General features: G+C 38.7%; 1 protein-coding gene across 1 annotated transcript in view; it reads left to right on the forward strand.

Annotated features, from left to right (window-relative positions):
• Nucleotides 1–21,428, forward strand: part of MTMR2 (myotubularin related protein 2) — a 149,555-nt gene extending 128,127 nt beyond the window's left edge. The window contains exons 11-15 of the mRNA XM_006887358.1: nt 3,021–3,227; nt 12,261–12,353; nt 19,319–19,432; nt 19,800–19,976; nt 20,943–21,428. Coding sequence (XP_006887420.1) covers nt 3,021–3,227; nt 12,261–12,353; nt 19,319–19,432; nt 19,800–19,976; nt 20,943–21,104 — 753 coding nt within the window. The 3' untranslated portion in view covers nt 21,105–21,428. The remainder of the gene's footprint in view (nt 1–3,020; nt 3,228–12,260; nt 12,354–19,318; nt 19,433–19,799; nt 19,977–20,942) is intronic.
• The last annotated feature ends 1,027 nt before the right edge of the window (nt 21,429–22,455 follow it).

The raw sequence follows: 22,455 nt of genomic DNA on the forward strand, positions 1-22,455 counted from the left end.
CTTGTCTTATTGCTATTGCTAAGACTTCCAAAACAATATTGAATAAAAGAGGTGATAGTGGGCATCCTTGCCTAGTTCCTGTTCTTAAAGGGAATGAGGCTAGAATTTTTAAGCTCCTCCTCATTTAACTTTTGGGCATATGTGGCCAGGGTCCTTGCAGAAGGACATCATGCTCGGAAGGGTGGACAGACAGCTCAGGAGAGGAAAACCCTGGATAAGAAGGATTGATAGAGTGACTGGGGCAGTGGGACTTGGTGTGTCAGAATTAATGAGACTAGCTCAGGTCAGGGGAAGGTTCAGACATGCAGAGGGTTCAGACATAGGGTCGCTATATATGGCAGGCGACTCAACCAGTAACATTCTATGACAGATTTGGAAGCAGGAGTGGCATCCACTTCCTAAACAACTTGCCTCCAGAAAGGATGAACTTTGGTAAATGTCAATAGTGGTAGAAAGGCTTCAGGCCTTTTGTTCATAGAGTTGCTATAAGTTCTGCTTGACTTGAAGGCAATCAACACACACACTTTGCTCATGTTGTTAGAAGGAGCTATTCCTTGGAAAGGGCTATCTTGGTTGGAAAGGTAGAAGGTCAGCTAAGGAGAGGAAGACTTTCAACCTGAATAGGTTGACATGATAACTGCAGCAGTGGACTAAAATATTCTTGAGAAAGGTTCAGGGTGGTTTCTCATGGATTTGATTCAATAGCGTCTCACAGTACCTTTTGTTTCTTTTTTGGCTTTATATATTTCTGATTTTAACTCAAAATCAAGTTCAGAAAATGTTATTTTATATTCTAGCTAGGATAAATTTAAGAACATGTATTTGCACTGTATTACAAAGAGTAACTTATTTTAATTATTTATACTATGCTTGTATATACTGAATGACATATGTAAAAATTTTGAGTCAAAACAAAAAATGAATGCCGTATAATATTTTTTGGAAGCAGGAGTTGCATCCGCTTCCAAAACAACATGCTTCTGCAAACTTTATGAAGTTTGATAAATGTCAGTAGTTATAGAAAGGCTTCAGGCCTTTTGTTCTTCGAGTCGATATGAATTGTGCTTGACTCAAAGGCAATCAGTAATACAATATTTTAGGAGATAACTGATTTTGTTGTTCTTAGTTACTTAATCTGTTGTGTTTAGATAAGCGCTGTTTTAAATAATAGTTGGCTTAATTGGTAATAGACTGTGCTGCTAATGCAGAGGTCGTGCCTCTGAATCCATCAGTGGCTCCTTGTGAGAAAGATGGTTAGACTCTTAGGCTGTTTGAAACTTACGAAAACTTGCTGAAGGGTCAGCTATGAGTCCATCCCAACTCGATAGTAGTGAGTCTTGAATTAAATAACAGATAATAGTTTAGTGACATATTGTCTATATTTAAGAAAATGTAGTAGAGTATTTAAAGATTGACAAAAACAGGTTTTTAGAATATAGTCCTGTTCCCCTCTTACTACTTTTAATAATGTGCACCTAAAAGTACCTTTCTTTTGGATAATTCATTACTCCGATAATAAGTGTCTATATATACAGTTATTTTCCTAATCTTAAAAACAAGATGTTTGTACATCTTTTATGATTTACAAAAGTTATAGGAAGTAGCAAGTGTTTTTTCATATTTCTGAGACTGTTAACCCTGTTGTTGTTGTTATGTGCCATCGAGTCGCTTGCGACTCATAGAGATCCAGTGTACAAGAGCCCTAAATGCCGTTCTATCCTGTGTCAACCTCGCCGTCTCAGACACACTCATTCCCACCACCCCAATCACAGAATCGATCCATCTCATTGAGGGTCTTCCCCTCCACTCTCCCAGACATAATGTTTCTCTCCAAGGACCAGTCCCTCCTTGCAACATACCCAAAGTGTGTCAGATGAAGCTTCAGAATCCTTGATTCCAAGGAACATTTCGGTTTCATCCTCTCCAGGACAAACCTGTTTGTTCTCCTAGCTGTCTATGGTATATTGAACACTCTTCTGCAGCAACACAGCTCAAAGGCATAAATTCTCTTTCTATCATCCCTACTTTCTGTCCAACTTTCTGATGCATAGCACGTAATTGCAAGTATTATAGCCTGGATCAGGTGCACCTTAGTCTCCAGCCTGACATTGTTGCTCTTCAGTACTCTTGAGAGGTCCTTCACAGCTGACTTTCCCAATTCAATTTGTCTCTTGATTTCCTGGCTGCTTGTACCAAGAGTGTTGACTGTGGAGCCAAGTAAATTAAAACTGTTAACTGTCTCAATATCTTCACTATCCATACTGATGCTGCCAATTGGCCCAGTGGTGGGAATCCTTGTTTTGTTGATGTTGAGCTTCAATCCATATTGAAGGCTGTAGTCCTTGACCTTCTGCAGCAAGTGCTTCAGGTCCTCTTCAGTTCATCCACATAATGCAGGTTGTTGATGACTCTTCCACCAATCCTGATGCCACATTCCTCCTTGTACAGCCCAGTGTCTTGGATGCTTTGTTCTGCATACAGATTGAAAAGATATGGAGGCAAAATACATCCCTGACAGAACCCCTTCTTGATTTTGAACCATGTAGTGTCTCCTTGCTTTGTTCTGATGACTGCCACTTGGTCCAAGTTAGCACAATCAAATGTTCTGGGATTCCCATTCTTTTCAGAGTCAGCCATAGCTTGTTGTGATCCACACAGTCAAAAGCCTTTGCATAGTCAATGAAGCACAGATAGACATCCTTCTCCTATTCTCTGCTTTCTGCCAAGATCCATCCAACATTAGCTATAATATCCCTAGTACCACAACCTCTTTTAATCCAGCCTGAACATCTGGCAGTTCTCTGTTGACATATTGCTCCAGACATTTTTGGATAATTTTCAGCAGAATTTTACTTGCATGTGATATTAATGATATTGTTCAATAATTTCCACACTCTGTTGTGTTACCTTTCTTTGGAGTAGGAACAACTGTTAACCCTAGCAAATGTTTATCAGTAAATTTTTTAAAAATGACACATTTCATTTTTAGAAAATTTTATCTCAAAACACCTGTTTTCCAGCTTATTCTTGCAGGGGCTCTTCGGATTGCTGACAAGGTCGAATCAGGGAAGACATCTGTGGTGGTGCATTGCAGTGATGGGTGGGACCGCACAGCACAGCTGACTTCCTTGGCCATGCTCATGTTGGATGGATACTATAGAACCATTCGAGGATTCGAAGTCCTTGTGGAGAAGGAATGGCTAAGCTTTGGACATCGATTTCAACTAGTGAGTAAAGAACCTTGATGTACCACATACAAGGCATGCAAAGTTAGGCCTTTTCTTCATTAAATTTTCATCTGAAAACAGATTACTTATGCTAGGAGAAGAAATATCTGAAGGGAATTGTTTGTTTTGGAGAACAGTTTGCAGTCTGGAGCCGTGACTGGCTGTTTGTATGGCTTCTGGTAGAATTTTTTTTTTTTTGTGCTCTCTACCAGGAATATCCAGTATCATTGAGTAACTTCCCAGTCTCACCCAGGTGTTTTGCCTACAGTTCGTTCATTTTAGTAGAAGAATCTGGACTTCAAGGCATTTTTAACTTTTCCTGTAAACTTGCATGTTGTCAGGAGGGACCAGTCCTTGGAGAGTAACAGTGTACTTGGAAAAGTGGAGAGGCAGTGCAGGAGAGGAAGACCCTGAATGAAATGGATTGACATAGTGACTGTGGCATGGGGTCAGGCGTAGAGCAGATTGGCTCTAGATAGGGTAGGGTTCAGAGGTATTGTTCAGTGTCGCTATGAGTTGGAGTTGACTTGATGGCACTTAACAACAACAAAATGATAGAGTAAGAATAAAAGCTTAACTCAGAATTGGGAATAAAATGCATAGCTTCTTTATTAGACATCTTAAATTACTGAAACTATCTAGACCATATCTGTGGAAATGTTTACAGACTGCTGTTGTCCTGTGCCATTGATAGTGAGCCTGTGAACAGCACCTCTGAACCCTGTCCTGCCCTGCACCATCCTTATCATCTGGGACATTCTTGAGCTCATTGCTGCAGTCACTGTGTCAGTCAACCTCATGGAGGGTCTTCCTTTCCTTACCTGACCCTCTGTGTTTCTAAGCATGATGTCCCTTTTCAAGGAATGGAAGCAACATGCCCAAAGTATCAGAGACAAAAAGATTCACCATCCTTGCCTCTAAAGAGCTCTCTGGCTGTACTTTCTCAAAGACATACTTGTTGTTTTGGTGCATCTAAAGTATGATAGATGAAATGTTGTAATCTTTGTTTCTAAAAAGCACTCTGAATGTACCTCCTCCAAGACTGACTTGATGGTTTTAGTTGTTTTTGTTTGTTTGTTTGAGAGGGAGAACCTAAGATTCTCCTTGAAGGCTAGGTTTTTTTTCTTTGCATTTTTAAATTAATTTTAATGGAAATTTATAGACTTTGGATTTCCATTCATTCACTGATGCACTCTTCTCCCTGCCTACCCCTTCCCCAATTCACTCTTCTCTTTGGAAAGTAAAAGAAAAATTCTTTCATTGTTATACAATCCCTCCCCCTAAGTCCATGACAATAATACCTAATCATATATCCCTTTTAAACAGTTTTCTCCCTCATTTGTTTCAATGCAGTATACATTATTTATTCCATCTCTCAGTCTTTCTTCAATCCCATTTTACAACAGTGGCACTGTGCAATATTTGTCCTTTTGTGACAGATATTTCACTCAGCATGATGTCCTCCAGGGTCATCCCTTTTGTATAATATTTCATGAGTTTCTTGTTTTTCAATGCAGCATAGTATTCCATTGTGTGAATATACCAGAGCTTCTCTATCCATTTGTCTGTTGATGGGCATTTGGGTTGTTTTTAGTGCTTTGCTATTGTGGACAAAGCAGCAATAAATATGTGTGTGCATATATCTGCTTGGGTGGTGGTTATGGTTTCTTTAGGGTATATTCCCATTAGTGGAATTGCAGGGTCAAATAGTATTTCTATTTTCAACTTTTTGTGAAAATGCCGTATAGCCTTCCATAGTGAGTGCACCATTTTAAACTCCCTCCAGCAGTGAATAAGGATTGCAGTTTCTCTGCAACCTTGCCAGCATTTGTTGTTTGCAGTTCTGTTAAATTTTGTTATTCTTACTGTGGTGAGATGATATCTCATAGTTGTTTTGATTTGCACCTCTCTTAGAGCTAAGGATTTTGAACATTTCTTCATGTGTGTGCTGGTCATCTGAATGTCTTCTTTGGTGAAGTGTGTGTGTCTTCATATCTTGTGCCCATTTTTTAATTGGGTTACTTTATCTTGTGGTACTCGAGTATTTTAGAAATTTTAGATGTAAGTCCCTTATCTAACATAACATTACCAAATATTTTTTCCCCAGTCTGTGGCTTCCCTTTTTACCCTGGTGATGTTTTTGATGTGCATAGGGATTTTGTTCTTGGAAGGTCCCATTCATCTATTTTATCCTCTCATGGTTGTAGATTTTTCAGGGTGTTTGGAAGACTATTCATGTTGTGGATTAGGAATTCTAGAGTTCTTCCAAGCTTTTCTTTAATGAAGTTTATAGTCCTTGGTTTTAGTCCTAGGTCCATTATCCACTTAGAGTTGTTTTTTGTGTATGGAGTGAGGTGTGGATCTTGCTTGAGTTTTCTACAGATAGTTTTCCAATTTTGCCAACACCATTTGTTAAAAAGGCTGTTGTTACCCCACTTAACTGATTTCATCTCCTTGTAAAAATTCAGTTGATCATAGGTAGATGGGCAGATTTCTGGATTCTCAATTCTATTCCATTGATCTATGTGTCTGTCATTGTACCATTCCCACCCCACAGTGTCTTGAACACTGTGTACTTACAATGTACACTTACACATCAGTGTAGTTGGATTTGAAATCAGGGAGTGAGATGCCTCCTACCTTGTTTCTCTTTTTAAGGTGTGCTTTGCTTATTCTGGGCTTCGTTCCATTCCAAATGAAATTAGAAATTGCCTTTTCCATCTCGTTGAAGAATGGAGTGGAATTGGTATTTGTATTGGGATTGCACTGAACGTGTAAATTGCTTTTGGGTAGTATTGTCATTTTCACAATATTGAGTCTTCCTATCCATGAGCAAGGGATATTCTTCCACATCTTCAGGTCTCTTTTTATTTCTTTTAGTACTGTTTTGTAATTTTCTTTGAATATTTCCTTTGTGTTTCTGGTTAGATTTACTCCCAAGTATTTAATCTTGTGATTAGCTATTGTGAAGGGTATCATTTTTCTTAGCTCCAATTCTGTATTCTCTTTGTCACTGTAGAGAAATCTGATTGATTTTTCTGTGTTGATCTTGTATCCTGCCACTTCGCTGAAATGGTCAACTATGTCCAGTAGTTTTGTTGCTTAGTCTTTAGGGTTTTCTAAGTATACTATCATTTCATGTACATAGAGAGATAATTTTACCTCTTCTTTGCCAATATGGATACCTTTTAATTCCTTCTCTTGCCTTAATTCTATCGCTATGACTTCCAATACAATACTGAATAGAAGTGATAGCGGACATCCTTGCCTAGTTCCTGTTCTCAAGGGGAATGCCTTTAATCTCTCTCCATTGAAAACAATGTTGGCTCTTGGGTTTGTGTATATACTTTTTACTCTGTGAAGAAATTCCCCTCTAATCCTATTTTATTGCTTGTTTAAATCAGGAAAGGGTGTTGGATTTTGTGAGAGGCCTTTTTTGCATCAATTAATAGGATCATGTGGTTTTTGTTCTTTGCTTTGTTAATGTGATGAATTACATGGATTGTTTTCCTTATGTTGAACCATTCTTGCATATGTGTTATGAATTCCCACTTGGTTATGGTGAATTATTTTTTAAATGTGAATTATTTTTTTTAAATTCTTTTGGCCAAGGTTTTATTCAAGATTTTTGCATCAATGTTCATGAGAGATATTGGTCTATAGTTTTCTATTTTGGTGGTGTCTTTACCAGGCTTTGATAGCAAGGATATGTTTGCTTCATAGCAAATAGTTTATGTACAATTGATGACAGATTTCTGAATGTTTGCAAAAAATTCACCATCTGGTCCAGGACTTTTTTTGGCTAGAAGTTATTTTATTACCTTTTCAATTTCTTCTTTTATAAGGGTTTGTTCAGATGTTCAATTTTGGTTGGTGTCAGTTTAGGTAGGTTGTGAATTTCTAAGTATTTTTCCATTTCCTCTAGGTTTTCATATTTGTTTTAGTATAATTTTTCATAATATTTCAGTTTCAGCCTTTTTATTTTAGTTCATTTTCTTGTGACATTGCCCATTTCATCTCTTATTTGGATTATTTGTGTCTTTTCCTTTGTTACTTTTCCAAGTGGTTTGTCGATTTTATTGATCTTTTCAAAGAACGAATTCCTAGTTTTGTTGAAGTTTTCAATTATTTTTCTGTTTTCCATTTCACTTATTTCTGCTCTAATTTTTATAATTTCAGTTTTTTTTTTGAGAGTGTCAGGTTTTCTTGTTGTTATTTTTCAATTTGTTGGAGATGTTGGGTTAGAGAGTGAATGGTCATTTTTTCCTGCCTTTTGAGAAATTTGCTTATTGCTATAAATTGACCTCTAATTACTGTTTTGGCTCTTTTCCAGAGGTTTTGGTATTTTCATTGTCATTTGTTTCAAGAAACTTTTTAATTTCATTTTTTATTTCTTTTAGTACCCACTCATGTTTAAGCAAGGTTTTGTTTTGCTTTTAAATGTATAGCTTTTTTCCTTTATCCTCTTGTTATTTATTTATAATTGTTTGGGATTTGGATGATGTGCATGCTATTTCTCTTGATGGTTTTCCACAATATTCTTAGCTTTTCTTTCCTTCTTTTTTGATTCTGCTTTTAGCTCTAGCAAATCAGTGGTGACAATTCTATTTCACTGGTTTGGTTCTCTCTTACATCTCTTCAACTCTGTTCATGTGTCCCTCCATCATGTTGACAGTATCTGAAACCTTGGACCTCATATTTTGGATCGTGGTTTCTTCTTTTTCCAGTGCCTCTAATTCCATTAGTTTTATCTGCCATGTTTTCACTTATTTTTTTAAGCTCCTCCTGATTTTTGCTTTCAGTGGCCTGTAATTCTTTGTTTTTCACCCATTGAAAATATTCAGTCATTGTTCCCTCCATCATGTTGACAGTATCTGAAACCTTGGACCTCATATTTTGGATCATGGTTTCTTCTTTTTCCAGTGCCTCTAATATCCATTAGTTTTATCTGCCATGTTTTCACTTATTTTTTTAAGCTCCTCCTGATTTTTGCTTTCAGTGGCCCGTAATTCTTGTTTTTCACCCATTGAAAATATTCAGTCATTGTTCTTTTGAATTCTGTGTCAGAAAGTTCCATCAGACTTTCTGGCTTGAGGAAATCCATTGCTACTGTGTCACTTTAGGGGGGGGGTTGATATCTTGCTTTGGGCTTGTGTGGGGAGTGAGGTAGTCTACTTCTTTCAGGACATTGCTGTGGTAGACTTTTTGAGGTGGTAGCTCCTTATGCTGTTTCCTCCACCACCACCATCTTGGTTCTCCAACTATTCTTTTGAAAGTATTGTTCTCTAACATCACAGCTCTAAGGTATCCATTCTTCTTCTGTCGTTCTTATCCACTGTTCTGCTTGCAGAAGCACAGCAAGTGATTGGGAAGACACTGGACTGAATCAGATGCATCTTGATCTTTAAACTGACATCATTGCTCTTTCAGACTTCGGAGAGATCCCTGCCAGCAGAATTTCCCAGTGCTGGATATCTCCTGATATAGACCGTATTATGAACATGATGAATTTTTGTGCTCACTTTAAGGTTGACATTTACTTAGATATGAGGATTGTTATCAAATGTTCAGAGTTGGAAGAACCTCAGCATCCAGACATTCTTGCTTCTTGAATTTTGTGTGTGTGTGTTTGTCTCATCAGATGACCTTTCAGTCTTGTTAACACTTTCAGATAAATACAGCAAGATTCTCCCTGTTTCACTTACAGACAGTGGACCTGCAGAAAATGTCTTCTGATAACCAGTTGATACTTGCATTTTGTTGTGCTAGATTATGCTTTGAAGATGTCGGAGGAAACAGTTTGTGATCCAAATTAAGATAGCCTTTCAGACATTTGCTTCTACCTGCAGTCTGTTGGGTACATGCTGGTGGTTGAAGTATAGTGAAACTTAGGAGAGCTGAAACTTTGTGGTGTGCCGTGTTTTACTAGATCTCCTAAATTTTCTGTCTTTACAGAAAGCAGCCTTGATTCTTTTTAATCCCTTATAGTAGGAGAAAATGTTTGCCTTTTCTATCTCTGACAGATTCCAGCTTTTGCAGGTTTTACTGTATATGACGAAAACCTGTATACACACAGAGATCTAAGAACAAGATGGGAGAATTTTATTCAGTGACTTTTTCAGATAATTGAAGATATTATCTTTTGTTACTATCAACACCAAAGTTCACAAGGTTCTTAGAGGTTAGTTGCAGTGTGGAATCTGAAGTCAGTCATTTTGCTATTGTGCTTTACTTGATTAAATTCCATTTGATTTGCCTTGCACTTTGAAATGTTCTTTTACCAGTGCAAAATTTTGTAACATCACTTACTTGAAATGTGTGAATTTTCCAAATACTGACACATTTCATTTTACCATATCATAAAGTCACTTTTGTTAATCTCACTGCTGATTTTATCAGAAGACTTTTAAATGTTATTAAACTCTTGATGACAGATAAAGACTGCTGAAAAATCAAACTTTCACTGAAAAGTCTGAACTTTGTCATTAGCCTCAAATGCTGTCAGTTGTTTCTCTTAAAATGCTTATTAGGAAAAAAATCAGACAAAACCCACAACAGAAAGGCAAGATACCTAGGGTTCTGAAACTGTGTCGTTCACTGCCTTCAAGTTGTGCACAACGTAGTGGCCCTGTGAACAACAGATGTGAACCTTGTCTTTCCTATGCCATCCTCATGCTCTCCAGCAGGCTCAGGCCCTGCACACGCAGCCACTGTGTCAGCCCGTCTCACTAAGCATCTTCTCTTCCTCCTCTGACCCTTTACTTTTCCCAGTATGATGTCTTTTTCCAAGGACTGGTTCCATCTGACAACATGCCAAAGGATGTGTGATGACTTTTCACTAGTGTTGCCTCTGAGGTGTGCCCTGCCTGTGCTTCCTCCAACACACTTTCTTGTTCTTGTGATAGCACAAATCATAGTTCTATTTATTGTTTTTTCAAGTAAAAATGTTTTTCTATGAAAAAAGTGGCTTTTTCTTAAGGTGCTATCTGACTTCAGTGTTGTTAGGTGCCATTGCATCGCCTGTAACTCATTGCGACTCCTTATGTCCAACAGCTCTGAACCCTGCCCTGTCCTCAGCCAGTCTTAATGACCCCAACACACATACCCTCATTGCCCCAGTCACAATATCAGTCCATCTCATCTGATGTCTTCCTCTCCTGCACTGTTCCACCACCCTTCCAAGCGTGATGTTCTTCTCCAAGGACCAATCCCTCCTGGGCACATGCCCAAAATATGTGAGACAGACTCAAAATCCTAGCCTGCAAGGAGAAACGTGGTTTCCCCCTCTCCAAGACAGAATTATTTGTTTTCTTGGTGGTCCATGGTATTTTCAAGACTCTTCTCTAGCACCACAACTCGAAGGTATCAATTCTTCTGTCATCCCTAGTCATTGTCCAGCTCTGTGATATATAGCATAGCAAGTAACTGTGAAGACCATGGCATGGACCAGGTGCACCTTAGTCTCTAGACTGGCATTGTTTCTCAGTACTCTGGAGAGGTCCCTGACAGCAGACTTTCCCAGTACAATTCATCTTTTGATTTCCTAACTGCTGGTGTCAAGAGTGTTGATTGTGGAGCCAAGCAAGCTATAATTGTTAACAACCTCAATCTCTTCTCCATCTATTATGGTGTTGCTACTTGGCCCAGTAGTGAGAATCTTTGTCTTCTTGATGTTGAGCTTCAATCTAAATTGAAAACTTCAGTCCTTGACCTTCTGCAACAAGCATTTCAGGTCCTCCTCAATTTCAGCAAGCAAGATTGTTCCATCTGGATAATAGGTTGTTGATGAGTCTTCCTCCAGTTCTGATGCCACATGTAGCAGAAGTGCTTTAAGCATATTTCTCATTTTGTTGCAAAAATACTTGGAAAAATGTGTACTTGACTATCCAGATGTACTAATACTAAAACACTTTATGTTTTATTAATGAAATTGACTTTCTCTGTCTCTAATCTTTTTTTTTGCCAACTGAAAATTCATAGTAGGATAAGAATCCATTTATTGCCGTTGGAGTTTGATACTCTTACCTTGCCTGATTCATGTTAAAGTATCAGAAGTTTTTATCCTGTGTTTCTTTTTTTACTGACCGTACATACAAATAATATCAATATTGTTATAGAAATAGTTTTGGCCTCCCGGAGCCCACAGAAGTTCTTGAACTCTGGAATGGTTGCTTAAGGGGAAGAAGGTAGGGTTCCTTGAACTAAAGAAATGTTCCCTTATTTCAGTCATCTGGGGCAAGATGAAATCCTGAGAGCAGGGAACAGGAAAGTGGATAGTGATAGTACATGTGTGTCTCTGTACCAAGCAGGGCAGCTGCCAAGGATTTTTGAACGGTTTGTACTTACAGTAATACTAAGAATTTTTTTAAGACGTGCACTGAAATCTGTGAGAGCCAGAACACTGGCTATTTTTTTTTCCTCTGTTTTATTGTTTGCTTGGTTGGTTTGTTTTTGGGATTTTTTTTTTTTTTTAGTTTTCTGCCTTTCACAGGTTATAGTCTTACTAATTTTTTTTTACCTCTCCTTTTGATGGAAAATATTGGCATTTTTCTCCTCTGAAGAGTTTCTGCCTTACACAGGTCCTGGTATCTTCAGGTTTTACTGTATTAAAGGAGAAAGGGGCTCCTTGGGGCCCACACCAGTAAATCATACCAGAGGGAAATGAAATATTCAGGCCAAAATCTGAGCTCTGGGGTCTGGTGGTTCCTAGTTTCTATAATTATCCTCTTAGGATCTGGTTTCATTTCTCTGGTTTTCATTTATTTTCAATTATCAGATGGTAATTGCTATTATTGGCATCTCATGTCTGAAAAAAATCTAGCAGTTTGTATATCAAAATGTCAGTAGAGATTTCTGCTTTACAGGGTTCTGTGGTATTTTTACTTATTTGTAATGCTTGAAAAGATTTTAATTTTTTTATATTGAACAAGTATACTTTACTTGGAAAATAGGGTTCTTTTTCTTAGCAATGAGAACTTGTGAGGATCTCCACATGGAGTCTTTCTGATTCCCGTCTTACTGTCTTTGCTGCAGAGAGTCGGCCACGGAGATAAAAACCATGCAGATGCAGACAGATCACCTGTTTTTCTTCAGTTTATTGACTGCGTTTGGCAGATGACACGACAGGTAACTTAATTGGACTATTCATTTTTAATACCTTTGTCAGACTTTCCCATCTGAGTTAGGATACTTGATTAAGTTTCCCATCAAATGCAAATTTTTGTCAAATTTTGTGGTGATAGGGATATTATTATTGTCCAACTGTGAATTAATTTGGTGTTCTTATATGTGATATTGTTAATTTTGACTCACGATGATCCTCTGCTCCATACATTGTAATCAGGTTGGAACTAACTCAGAGTTCACCCTGCCCTGGTTTCTGAGGCTGTAAACTGCAGTGGAAGAGATTGCTCCTCTCTCTTCTCTGGAGCGCCTGGTGAAAGGCAGCAGAGGTCAGCCTTAGCGTTAGCAGTGAAGCTGCCTGTGGGCCACAATTCCTGAGGGGTCCTGTAGGACAGGGAGCAAATTGCCAGGGCTTTTTCTTCCGTGGAGCACCTAGTGAGTTCTCACCACGGAAAATACTCTGTTAGCAGCCAGGTGCTTTGTCATAGCACTGCCAGGCTCCGTTGAATTTTAAATTACATGAGAGGTGTTATTAAGCCCTTAAAGAGCCGTGGTGTCTTGGTTGACAGTTTGAATTGTCTGCTGCTTTGTGGGCGGAAAGATGAGTGGTCTCCTTCTGTAAAGATTTGCAGCCTTCGAAACCGGGTAGAATCTCAGTGGATAGAAATCAACTCAGTGGTCGTGGAATTTAAACCCTTGACAGGCTGATTGGTTTATGAGCATTTCTGTGTGAGTTGCATGGGTACCGTTCCCCGAAAGATTTTTTGCTGTTTTGAACAATTAGTATTCAATAATAACAACAATTAAAAACTCATTCAGATATTGCTAAAGGAGGCAAAGAAATTAATCTTGGTAAGTCCAGCAAAACTAAAACCGACTTTAGGTTGTTGTTTTTCAGTAACTGTAATTATTTTGGGAAATAAGTATTTTTAGTTCAGAATTATGGCATGGTAAATATGTAGTAGATTTCTTGTTTGTTAATATTAGCTAGAGAAAAAGAACCAGTAATATAGATTGAAAGTTGTTGTTGTTGTTGTTATGTGCCATCAAGTCGCTTGCAACTCATAGGGACCCTATGCTCAACAGCCCTAAACGCCGTTCTATCCTGTGCCAACTATCCATCTCAAATGCACTCATTCCCACCACTCTACTCACAGAATCGATCCATCTCATTGAGGGTCTTCCTCTCCTGCGCCGTCCCTCCACTCTCCCAAATATGATGTCCCATTCCAAGGACCAGTCCCTCCTTGCAACATGCCCAAAGTATGTCAGACGAAGCTTCAGAATCCTTGACTCCAAGGAGCATTCCGGCTTCACCCTCTCCAGGACAAACCTATTTGTTCTCCAAGCAGTCCATGGTATATTCAACACTCTTCTTCAGCACCACAGCTTAAAGGCATCAATTCTCCCTATTCACTGTTCAACTCTCTGATGCACAGCACATAATTGGGAAGACTATAGCCCAGATCAGGCGCAACTTATCCTCCAGCCTGATGTCGTTGCTCTTTGGTACTCTTGAGAGGTCCCTCACATCTGACTTTCCCAATGCAGTTTGTCTCTTGGTTTCCTGGCTGCTGTTACCAAGAGTGTTGACTGTGGAGCCAAGTAAATTAAGACTGTTAACTATCTCAATCTCTTCACCATCCATACTGATGCTGACAATTGGCCCAGTGGTGAGAATCTTTGTTTTCTTGATGTTGAGCTTCAATCCATATAGGAGGCTGCAGTCCTTGACCTTCTGCAGCAAGCGCTTCAGGTCTTCCTCAGTTTCAGCAAACAGGGTTGCATCATCCACATAATGCAGGTTGTTGATGACTCTTCCACCAATTCTGATGCCACATTCCTCCTCATACAGCCCAGTGTCTCAGATGATCTGTTCTGCATACAGATTGAAAAGGTATGGAGACAAAATACATCCCTGATGGACCCGTTTCTTGATTTTGAACCATGTAATGTCTCCTTGATCTGTTCCGACGACTGCGTGCTGTCGAGTCGCTTGCGACTCATAGCAACCCTGTGTACAACAGCCCTAAACTCTGCTCTGTCCAGTGCCAATCACCCTGTCTCTGACACTCCCATCCCGGTTATCCCAGTCACTGAATCAGTCCACCTCATAGAGGGCCTTCCCCTCCTGCGCTGTCCCTCCACCCTCCCAAGCATGATGTCCTTCTCCAAGGACCGGTCTCTCCTCACAACATGTCCAAAGTATGTTAGACGGAGCCTCAGAATCCTTGCCTCCAAGGAGCCACCCGGCTTAACCCTTTCCAGGTTACACATTAGCACAATCAAATGTTCTGGGATTCCCATTCTTCTCAGACTCAGCCATAGCTTGTTATGATCCACACAGTCAAAAGCCTTTGCATAGTCAATGAAGCAGACATTCTTCTGGTATTCTTTGCTTTCTGCCAAGATCCATCTAACATTAGCTATATCCCTAGTACCACGACCTCTTCTAAATCCAGCCTGCACATCTGGCAGTTCTCTGTTGACATAATATTCCAAACATTTTTGGATAATTTTCAGCAGAATCTTGCTTGCATGTCATATTAATAATGATAATGATAATTTCTGCACTCTGTTGGGTCACCTTTCTTTGGATGGGAACAAATACCTATCTTTTCCAGATTTCTTGGCACAACTTAGTGAACACATTCAGGGCAGCATCTGTTGAAATATGTCAACTGGTATGCCGTGAACTCCTGGATGGAGTCTTGTTTTTTACCAATTCCTTCATAGCAACTTGAACTTCCTCCTTCATCAGTATAGGCTCTTGCTCATATGTTATTTCATGAAATTCCTGTCTCAGCCAATTCCTTCTGATACGGTGACTCTGTGTACTCCTTCCATCTTCTCTTGATACTTCCTGGATCATTTAACATTCTACCCAAAATATCCTTAAGTCTTGCCACCTGTGGCTTGAATTTGTTTTTCAACTCCTTCAGCTTAAGAAATGCTGAACGAGTTTGGCCCTTTTGATTTTCTGACTCCAGCTCAGTGCACATTTCATTATAGTATCTTGCAAAACTCTTTGCTATTGAGTCAAAACTCACAGCCAAGCCTTCATCAGGTTTTCAGGAGCTATAAATCACACAAATGGCAATTAAGCATCTTCTTCCATAGAGCCATTAATGGATTCAGACTCCTAGATAGGCTTGGCCTGTAGTCTCGTAGTACAATCCACTTTAGGCCACCAGAGCCTCCTAGATGGATCGATTAATAGTTATAGATACATGAATGAGAAAGATTGTGTGCATTGTCCAGTTCAGTATATCTAGTTCAGGTTACAGGCTGGAGATTGGCAGATGTGTCTGCTGAGACTGAGATGGTCGTGCTGTGAGGAAGTAAGGGAGATTCTGGCAGGATGCCTATTTATAATTTAGAGGCAGACTTTTCTGGGGGAATCTCTGTTTTCACTCTTAAGATTTTCAGCTGATTGGATGAGGTCCACTCACATTACACAGGGTCATCTGCTTTGCTTAAGGATGACTGGTTTAATGACATGTACCCATTTTTCTAACAGCCTCTAGACTAATATTTGACCTAGCAGCTGGGCACCATAGCCTAGCCACACTAGCACATAAACATCACAGGGTGACCATAGCAGTAATACCTTGTAGACATTCAGAGTCTGTGAGGCCCCAAACCATTAATGTGTGAGGCTGCTAACAGAAAGGTAGAGGTGCAGTTTCACCCATCAGCACCGTGGAAGAAAGACCTAATAGTCTACTCCCAAAATGTCAGGTGTTGGAAACTGTATGAAGCACAGTTTTATTCTCCCGCACATGGTCACAAGTCCACATCCACTTGGACTTTCTGAGACACTGATTATATTAAGTATAAATTATGGCATGTGTGTACATTGGTTTTTGGACAGATAACAGGAGATGGAAAATACCTGGTCAGTTATGGGATCATGCTACTAGCAGTGAGGTTGCTATTCTAAATACAAGACTTTACTCCAGAATAGTCACCTTAGAAGCCAAAGTTTGCACGCAACTCATAGATACATAAGTTAATGATATAGTCAGATTTTATTAGGCTTCATACAATTGGGAGTCTAATACTGTCACATGAATATTAAGTTTTGCTGACTGAGATGTGTGGTGGATGAGACTAAAGTATGATGAAATTGGTAATAGTTTAACAAATATGCTAGAAATGCTCAGCAAAGTAGGCCCTGTGTATGGGGAGGCAGGGGTTGGAGTGATTTGATGGTCTTCAGACTTCTTGGAGTAGGTTTGAATTCTTCCTAGGTTAGAATTTACCTTTTAGTCATTGTGTCAGCTACACAGGTTACTACTTATTCTTTTTGGTGGGTTATTTGACCCAAAACAATAAGACCTTCTTTTAACAATTAACCCCATTTGGTTTAATAGTGACAAAATGCAGCCTGCCAGTCCAGTGGTTTGAACCCACCAGTGGAGTAGATCCCATCTGGTCATCTGTCCCATTAGAGAGAAACCCCGAGGGCACCACGTCTCTGTCACGTGGGCCCTAACACAGTTAACTCAGTGGCACATGACAACAGCAATATTTGACATTAGTGATTATTTCATGCAAATTTTGGCTTACTTAAATTACTCATAGAGAATAATTTTAAATGTATTTCTTTGGTAGAACTAAAGACAGATGATAGTTGATAGTCTTTTAAAAGACATCTCTGAAAACTCAAGTTGCTATTGAGTCAGAACTGACGTCTGCCAAGTTTCCAAGGCTATAAATCGCCCAGGAGAATGTCCATCCTTCTCCCAGAGCCACTAGTGATCCAAATTACCAGAGCTGCAGACTCTGAGTTAGCACTGCAACTCCCTATGGACATTGAGTTAGGGTTTTTAGGTATTTGCTGAAAACAGAACATTCATAATTTCTGTTGACAGTGATCAGTTTTTCAAGTAATTGGATCTAAGCACAGAGACATATATACATATATAACATTTGTCAAACATTAACTCATATTGTCCCTGTTTTGCTCCATCCCCTCACCTTGGGGATCAGGAAGTGTTTGATGAAAAGCCCTTCTGAGTTTACACATACAAGGAGAAAAAAAAATTTTCCTCTCCAAAAAATCTTCCTCTCCTGTTTTTTAAAAAACAAAAGCAATAGCAGCAGCTAATGCTTTGCTATTTTAGTTTCATTTTTGAGGAAACTGACTAATTAAGCTGTCTTCTTATAACTAAGCTAATAGTTTTGCCAAGAAGAAAGATGAAAAGCTAATCACAGGCTTAGATCTCTCATGTTGCTACTTTCAAAAGAATTAAGATGTGATCATATTTGGCTTACAATACCAAATGTTTGCAACAAACACAGGAGATTAAAGTTTTCAATATTTCAAAAAGGTTTTATAATGAGTTGGCTTTTTGTTGGCATGTGTTTTCCACATTTGCTTCACTTAGCATTACATACACAAAAATTACTATTCATGGTAGAATTGTTCTTTTTTTATAGTTGAGAAATTTGCTAGTTTCCTAAATTTAGGGAAACTGAAGAAAAGTTGTTTTTCTGTCCCTTTTGCATATAGTGCCTGCTGCTTCCTGCCACTGTAGGATAGGGACCTACGAAATAAAACATGGAAAGTAGTTTTTATTCCCCAATCTGCAGTCCCATCATTAGTGGGAGTCCATTTCATAACCTAATTACTACAATCTTCTGTGCTGTTGTGTGCCTTCAACAGAACCGATCCATAGCTGACCCTCCAGTGGGTTTTCAGAGGCAGTAAATTGAATCACATGGAAGGAGATTGCTTGCTTTCCCCCCATGGAGCAGCTGGATTCAAACTGCTGTGTTTGGGTTGACATTACAGCCCCTTACCAATAAGCCACTAAAGCGTATCATAACAAATGATTAAAACTTATCCATGCATGATTAAAAAGGATTTAGAAATATTAGGTGGTGCCTGGGTTAACTAAGGCACTAGTAAGATGCCACACTTTCATACCTTTATTCTCTTACTATTTAGGGTGCTGGATCTAAGGGAAGGCCCCCATCCATTCTAGAGGAAAGTCCTTGTGTTGCTACACATCTCTAGGCCAGACTTTCCTTTTATCTGTACGCCTGACATTGAGGAGCCTCCCAGCACTGGGGCCGGCACACCTGGTGGTTGTTCCATGGTGGTTCTGAGGCCCCCATCTCTGCTTTATTTTCCTCTTCTTTACCTCTTAAGATAGAAAGGGGTTAGAGCCACACCCCATGGAAACTCCCTTTCACCTGCAGAGTGATGGGATTCTGAGGGGTTGCATTCCACTTTTAATCTCTTAAAATTATTTGAGTTTTTCAGTCACTGGAAATCATCACATAGCTTCTACGTTAGATTATTACATAGGTGTATTTTTAGGGGATATAACAGGTAAGATTAAACAAAACCATTTACCTTTCTGAAGTCTGTAATTCTTTTAGTCCCCCCCAATTGTATAAAATAAAATTAAGCTATCAGCTAAACCCTTGTCTTGGATTAGATCAGTTTCCTTTTGGCTAGAAAATTGCTGCCAGTGAACTGAGTTTTCATGGCCTACAGGGTGACTTGCTTTTGCCTCAAAGGCCAGTTGGTTCTATTTGTACATCTTCCTTGGTTATTTTTTCTGGAGATATTAGTGACGTGTACACACACTGTGTGTGTTTCCTGAAAATGCGAAGGAAGATCTTTGTTGCTTAGAATCAGTTTTGGCAGCAGATAACTTGTAGCCAGAATACAAGTTTAAGGTTAACACATAGTTTGGGATAGAAATATGGTCAGATTGCATTTGGAGATAAAGAATTTCAGAAATGGGTAATTTTTAACAGAAATATCAAACAAATAATGTACTTATGTCTTAGAAATACGTGTTTGTGTCTGTCTTCTTAATTTATATATGAAATATATAAAAAAAAATCTTTGTATATTAAATCTCTTATTACAAAGAATCTGCCCATATATAGGAATGAAAATACTTCAAAAAGAAATCTTCATTTTATCTGTGGTATTCAATTTCCAGTTTCCTACAGCATTTGAATTCAATGAGTATTTTCTCATTACAATTCTGGACCACCTCTACAGTTGTTTGTTTGGAACATTCCTGTGTAACAGTGAACAGCAGAGAGGAAAAGAGGTAGGAGATGAACCGTGACCTCCATCTCCCCTGCCATCCCTATTATTGAGAATCCTGTTAGGAACATTTGTGTACAAGTGTTTGTGGGGATGCACTGAGTTTTTCTTAGATACCTCACAGTGGAATTTTTGAGTCCTGTGGTAACTATGCTGACAAATTTTTGAAGAATTGAATACTGATTATAAAACATGCATAGATGTTTTATAGCATCTTCTGATTTTAATTAAGTGGGGCTATCATTGAAATGACCAACCTCCTTCCCTCTAGAGTTTTTAATGACCATAATACCTCACATACAGTATTAAATTTCTAAAGTATAAATAGCTTGCTTGGTAGAAAATCTTCACCTATTTTCTTCTTCTTACAGAATCTTCTCAAAAGGACTGTGTCATTGTGGTCTTACATAAATAGCCAGCATGAAGATTTCACTAATCCTCTCTATGGGAGTTACTCCAATCATGTTCTGTACCCAGTAGCCAGCATGCGCCACCTAGAGCTGTGGGTGGGATATTACATCAGGTGGAATCCCAGGATGAAGCCACAGGTATTTTCTGTAATAAACAGTTTTTGATCCATGCAATGTTATCAAGTCTCTCCTGTAAAGCACCTGGAGAATTTCTCTGTGCATTTCCAAACTTGTTTTTAATTTTATGGCAGAAAAATTACTACAGATTTGTCAAATTCTTTCTCCTGCTGGAAGATGTTTTTATAAGCACAGTATTACGTTTTAGTTTTTTAAAATAGCAACATGTAAAAAAAATAAATTGGCAGAACACTTAGAAAAATATCTTCTAGTGGAAGGGGAGGGGGTGGCTGGCAAATGAAGGTGATAAATATTAACAGAGTTAAAATAGTTTAGTTTTTATCCTGACTTTGCTTGTATAACCAAAGATATTTACCTTGTAAGATTGGGAGGAATAGATTTAGAAGAGCTTTTTAACTTAACAATTGCAGACAACTTTAAAATATATTATGGTATATTAACTAAGAATATCTTTTATGCTAAGTGAACTAACTCAGTCTCATAAAGGCAAATACTGTACAAGACCATTATTGTAGAATGAGTATGAGGATCTAAGGAGGGGTTCTTAATTATAGAGTCACACAATTTGATAGGTGGAGGGAGAGGTGGGTAAAGGAAAGATCCAGTGTGAAAAACAATGTATGTGAATTTTATAAGTAATCCAGTATTAAAAACAGATTATCTTTTAAAGGCAAACTACAACTAAATGATAGGAAATCTGTTGAGTTTTGGCTTTTAAGCCTTCTGGATCATCTGCATGGTGGGTACCCTGGAAATATCCAGAGGTATTGGGAAAGTCAGTCAATCCTCAGTAGTTGCAATAAAGCATCAAAGTCACTGAAATGAATTTCCATTGATGTGGGAGATTAGTCTCCATAGTTGAAAAAAACCCACCACAGCAGTTAGAGAAAGAACCAGTCTTCCTGAACTTTTGAGTTTGTTTAGGATTGCCTTGTTTAATGATTTCATGGGGTTTTTCTCCTGTAGGAGCCCATTCACAACAGATATAAAGAACTTCTTGCTAAACGAGCAGAGCTTCAGAAAAAAGTAGAGGAACTACAGAGAGAGATTTCCAACCGATCCACCTCATCCTCCGAGCGAGCCAGTTCTCCTGCTCAGTGTGTCACTCCTGTCCAAACTGTTGTGTGAGCCGCACGTGATGGCATCACCACCACCAGACTCTTGACTACAGTGGCAGCTTTATGAGTAGGAAGTCTTCTGATTTTGGAGCCAATCTGTGAGAGAAAGTTCAGTCACTTTATTTATTTAAATTTCTCTAGGATGAGTTTACAGTTGTAGCAGTGCAGGCGGCTCCAGTGAAATAACCCCATGTCTCACTACACCATTGTAACACTAACCCTGTAGGGATTAGAACATAAAAATGGATCTGCAGTGGAAACTATTCTGATTATGAGGGGAAAGTGCTGTCTTAAATAGTCCTTCTTATATAAACCATTTCAGAAACACACCTCTTGATGGGACAGAGTTCACTGCACAGCGGAGGGAGTTGTATGGGGTGCGCAGACCAAGCCAGCACCGAGACCCCCTAGCATCATACCTGTTAGACCTAAGTCAACATGGATCAAACCCCTCATCACCACCTTCTCCGTCCTAGATTTTTCTTTTTTGTAGTAACTGACTTTTGATCATCTTTCAACACTCCTTTTTCACCATGAGTCAGCAAAGTCTTGAGGATATTATGGTGAAGTAGTAGTAGTCAACAATTACTGATGCCATTTAAATACTTATTTAAGATTTACTAGATAGCTATTCCAAAACGATGCCTTAGCGAAGTGCTTGGGAGTAGATGGGAGAGAGAAGCTGTCCAACTCAAAGAATTCCATGACCTTCAAATTCACTTCCATTTGCTAAGTTGCCAGAAACATCAAAATTAAAAACTCATTGTCAACCCCACTTCAATTTTCTAAAGATTCCACACACAGAAGATTGGTAAATTTTCAGGCAATTATTTAAAAATGGTACTGACTCTAAATGGCTTATGGTGGGACAGAGTACTGTGCTAAAATTTTACATGAAACGTTTTACTACCTTTTGCTGCAAATTCTATAATTCCACTCAAGTGTACCAAAGAATACAGTGCATGTAAACATGTATTGCAGTCTCAGTGCCAGTAAGGGAAAGCTTGTGCTTCACTGTTCACTTGCTACCGTTAATAGTGCCATTATAAACAGGAATCCCGTGTCTGTTTCACCCTAAAAGAGCCATATATGTAAAGTACTGTAACAAAGGAGCTTCTCGTCCCACAGTTCTTCAATTAAAAGAAAATTTCAACTGACTTTTAAACTTTGTCTTAAGTTTTTTTTGCCTTAAGTTTGTTTTGGTGACTGAAATGGGTATCTGGAAATTTTCTGAAATGTAAAAGAGGCTCTCTAGCATCCCACCCCAAAAGGAAATGCTTAGTTTGAATCCATTTTTTCCTTATACTGATACCAAATATAATTCATAACAGTGTTTTCATTTGTTATTTTACAACAATCTC

Source organism: Elephantulus edwardii, unplaced genomic scaffold (genome assembly GCF_000299155.1).
Source record: "Elephantulus edwardii isolate Elephantulus edwardi_28Jun2011 unplaced genomic scaffold, EleEdw1.0 scaffold00056, whole genome shotgun sequence".
Taxonomy (NCBI): domain Eukaryota; kingdom Metazoa; phylum Chordata; class Mammalia; order Macroscelidea; family Macroscelididae; genus Elephantulus; species Elephantulus edwardii.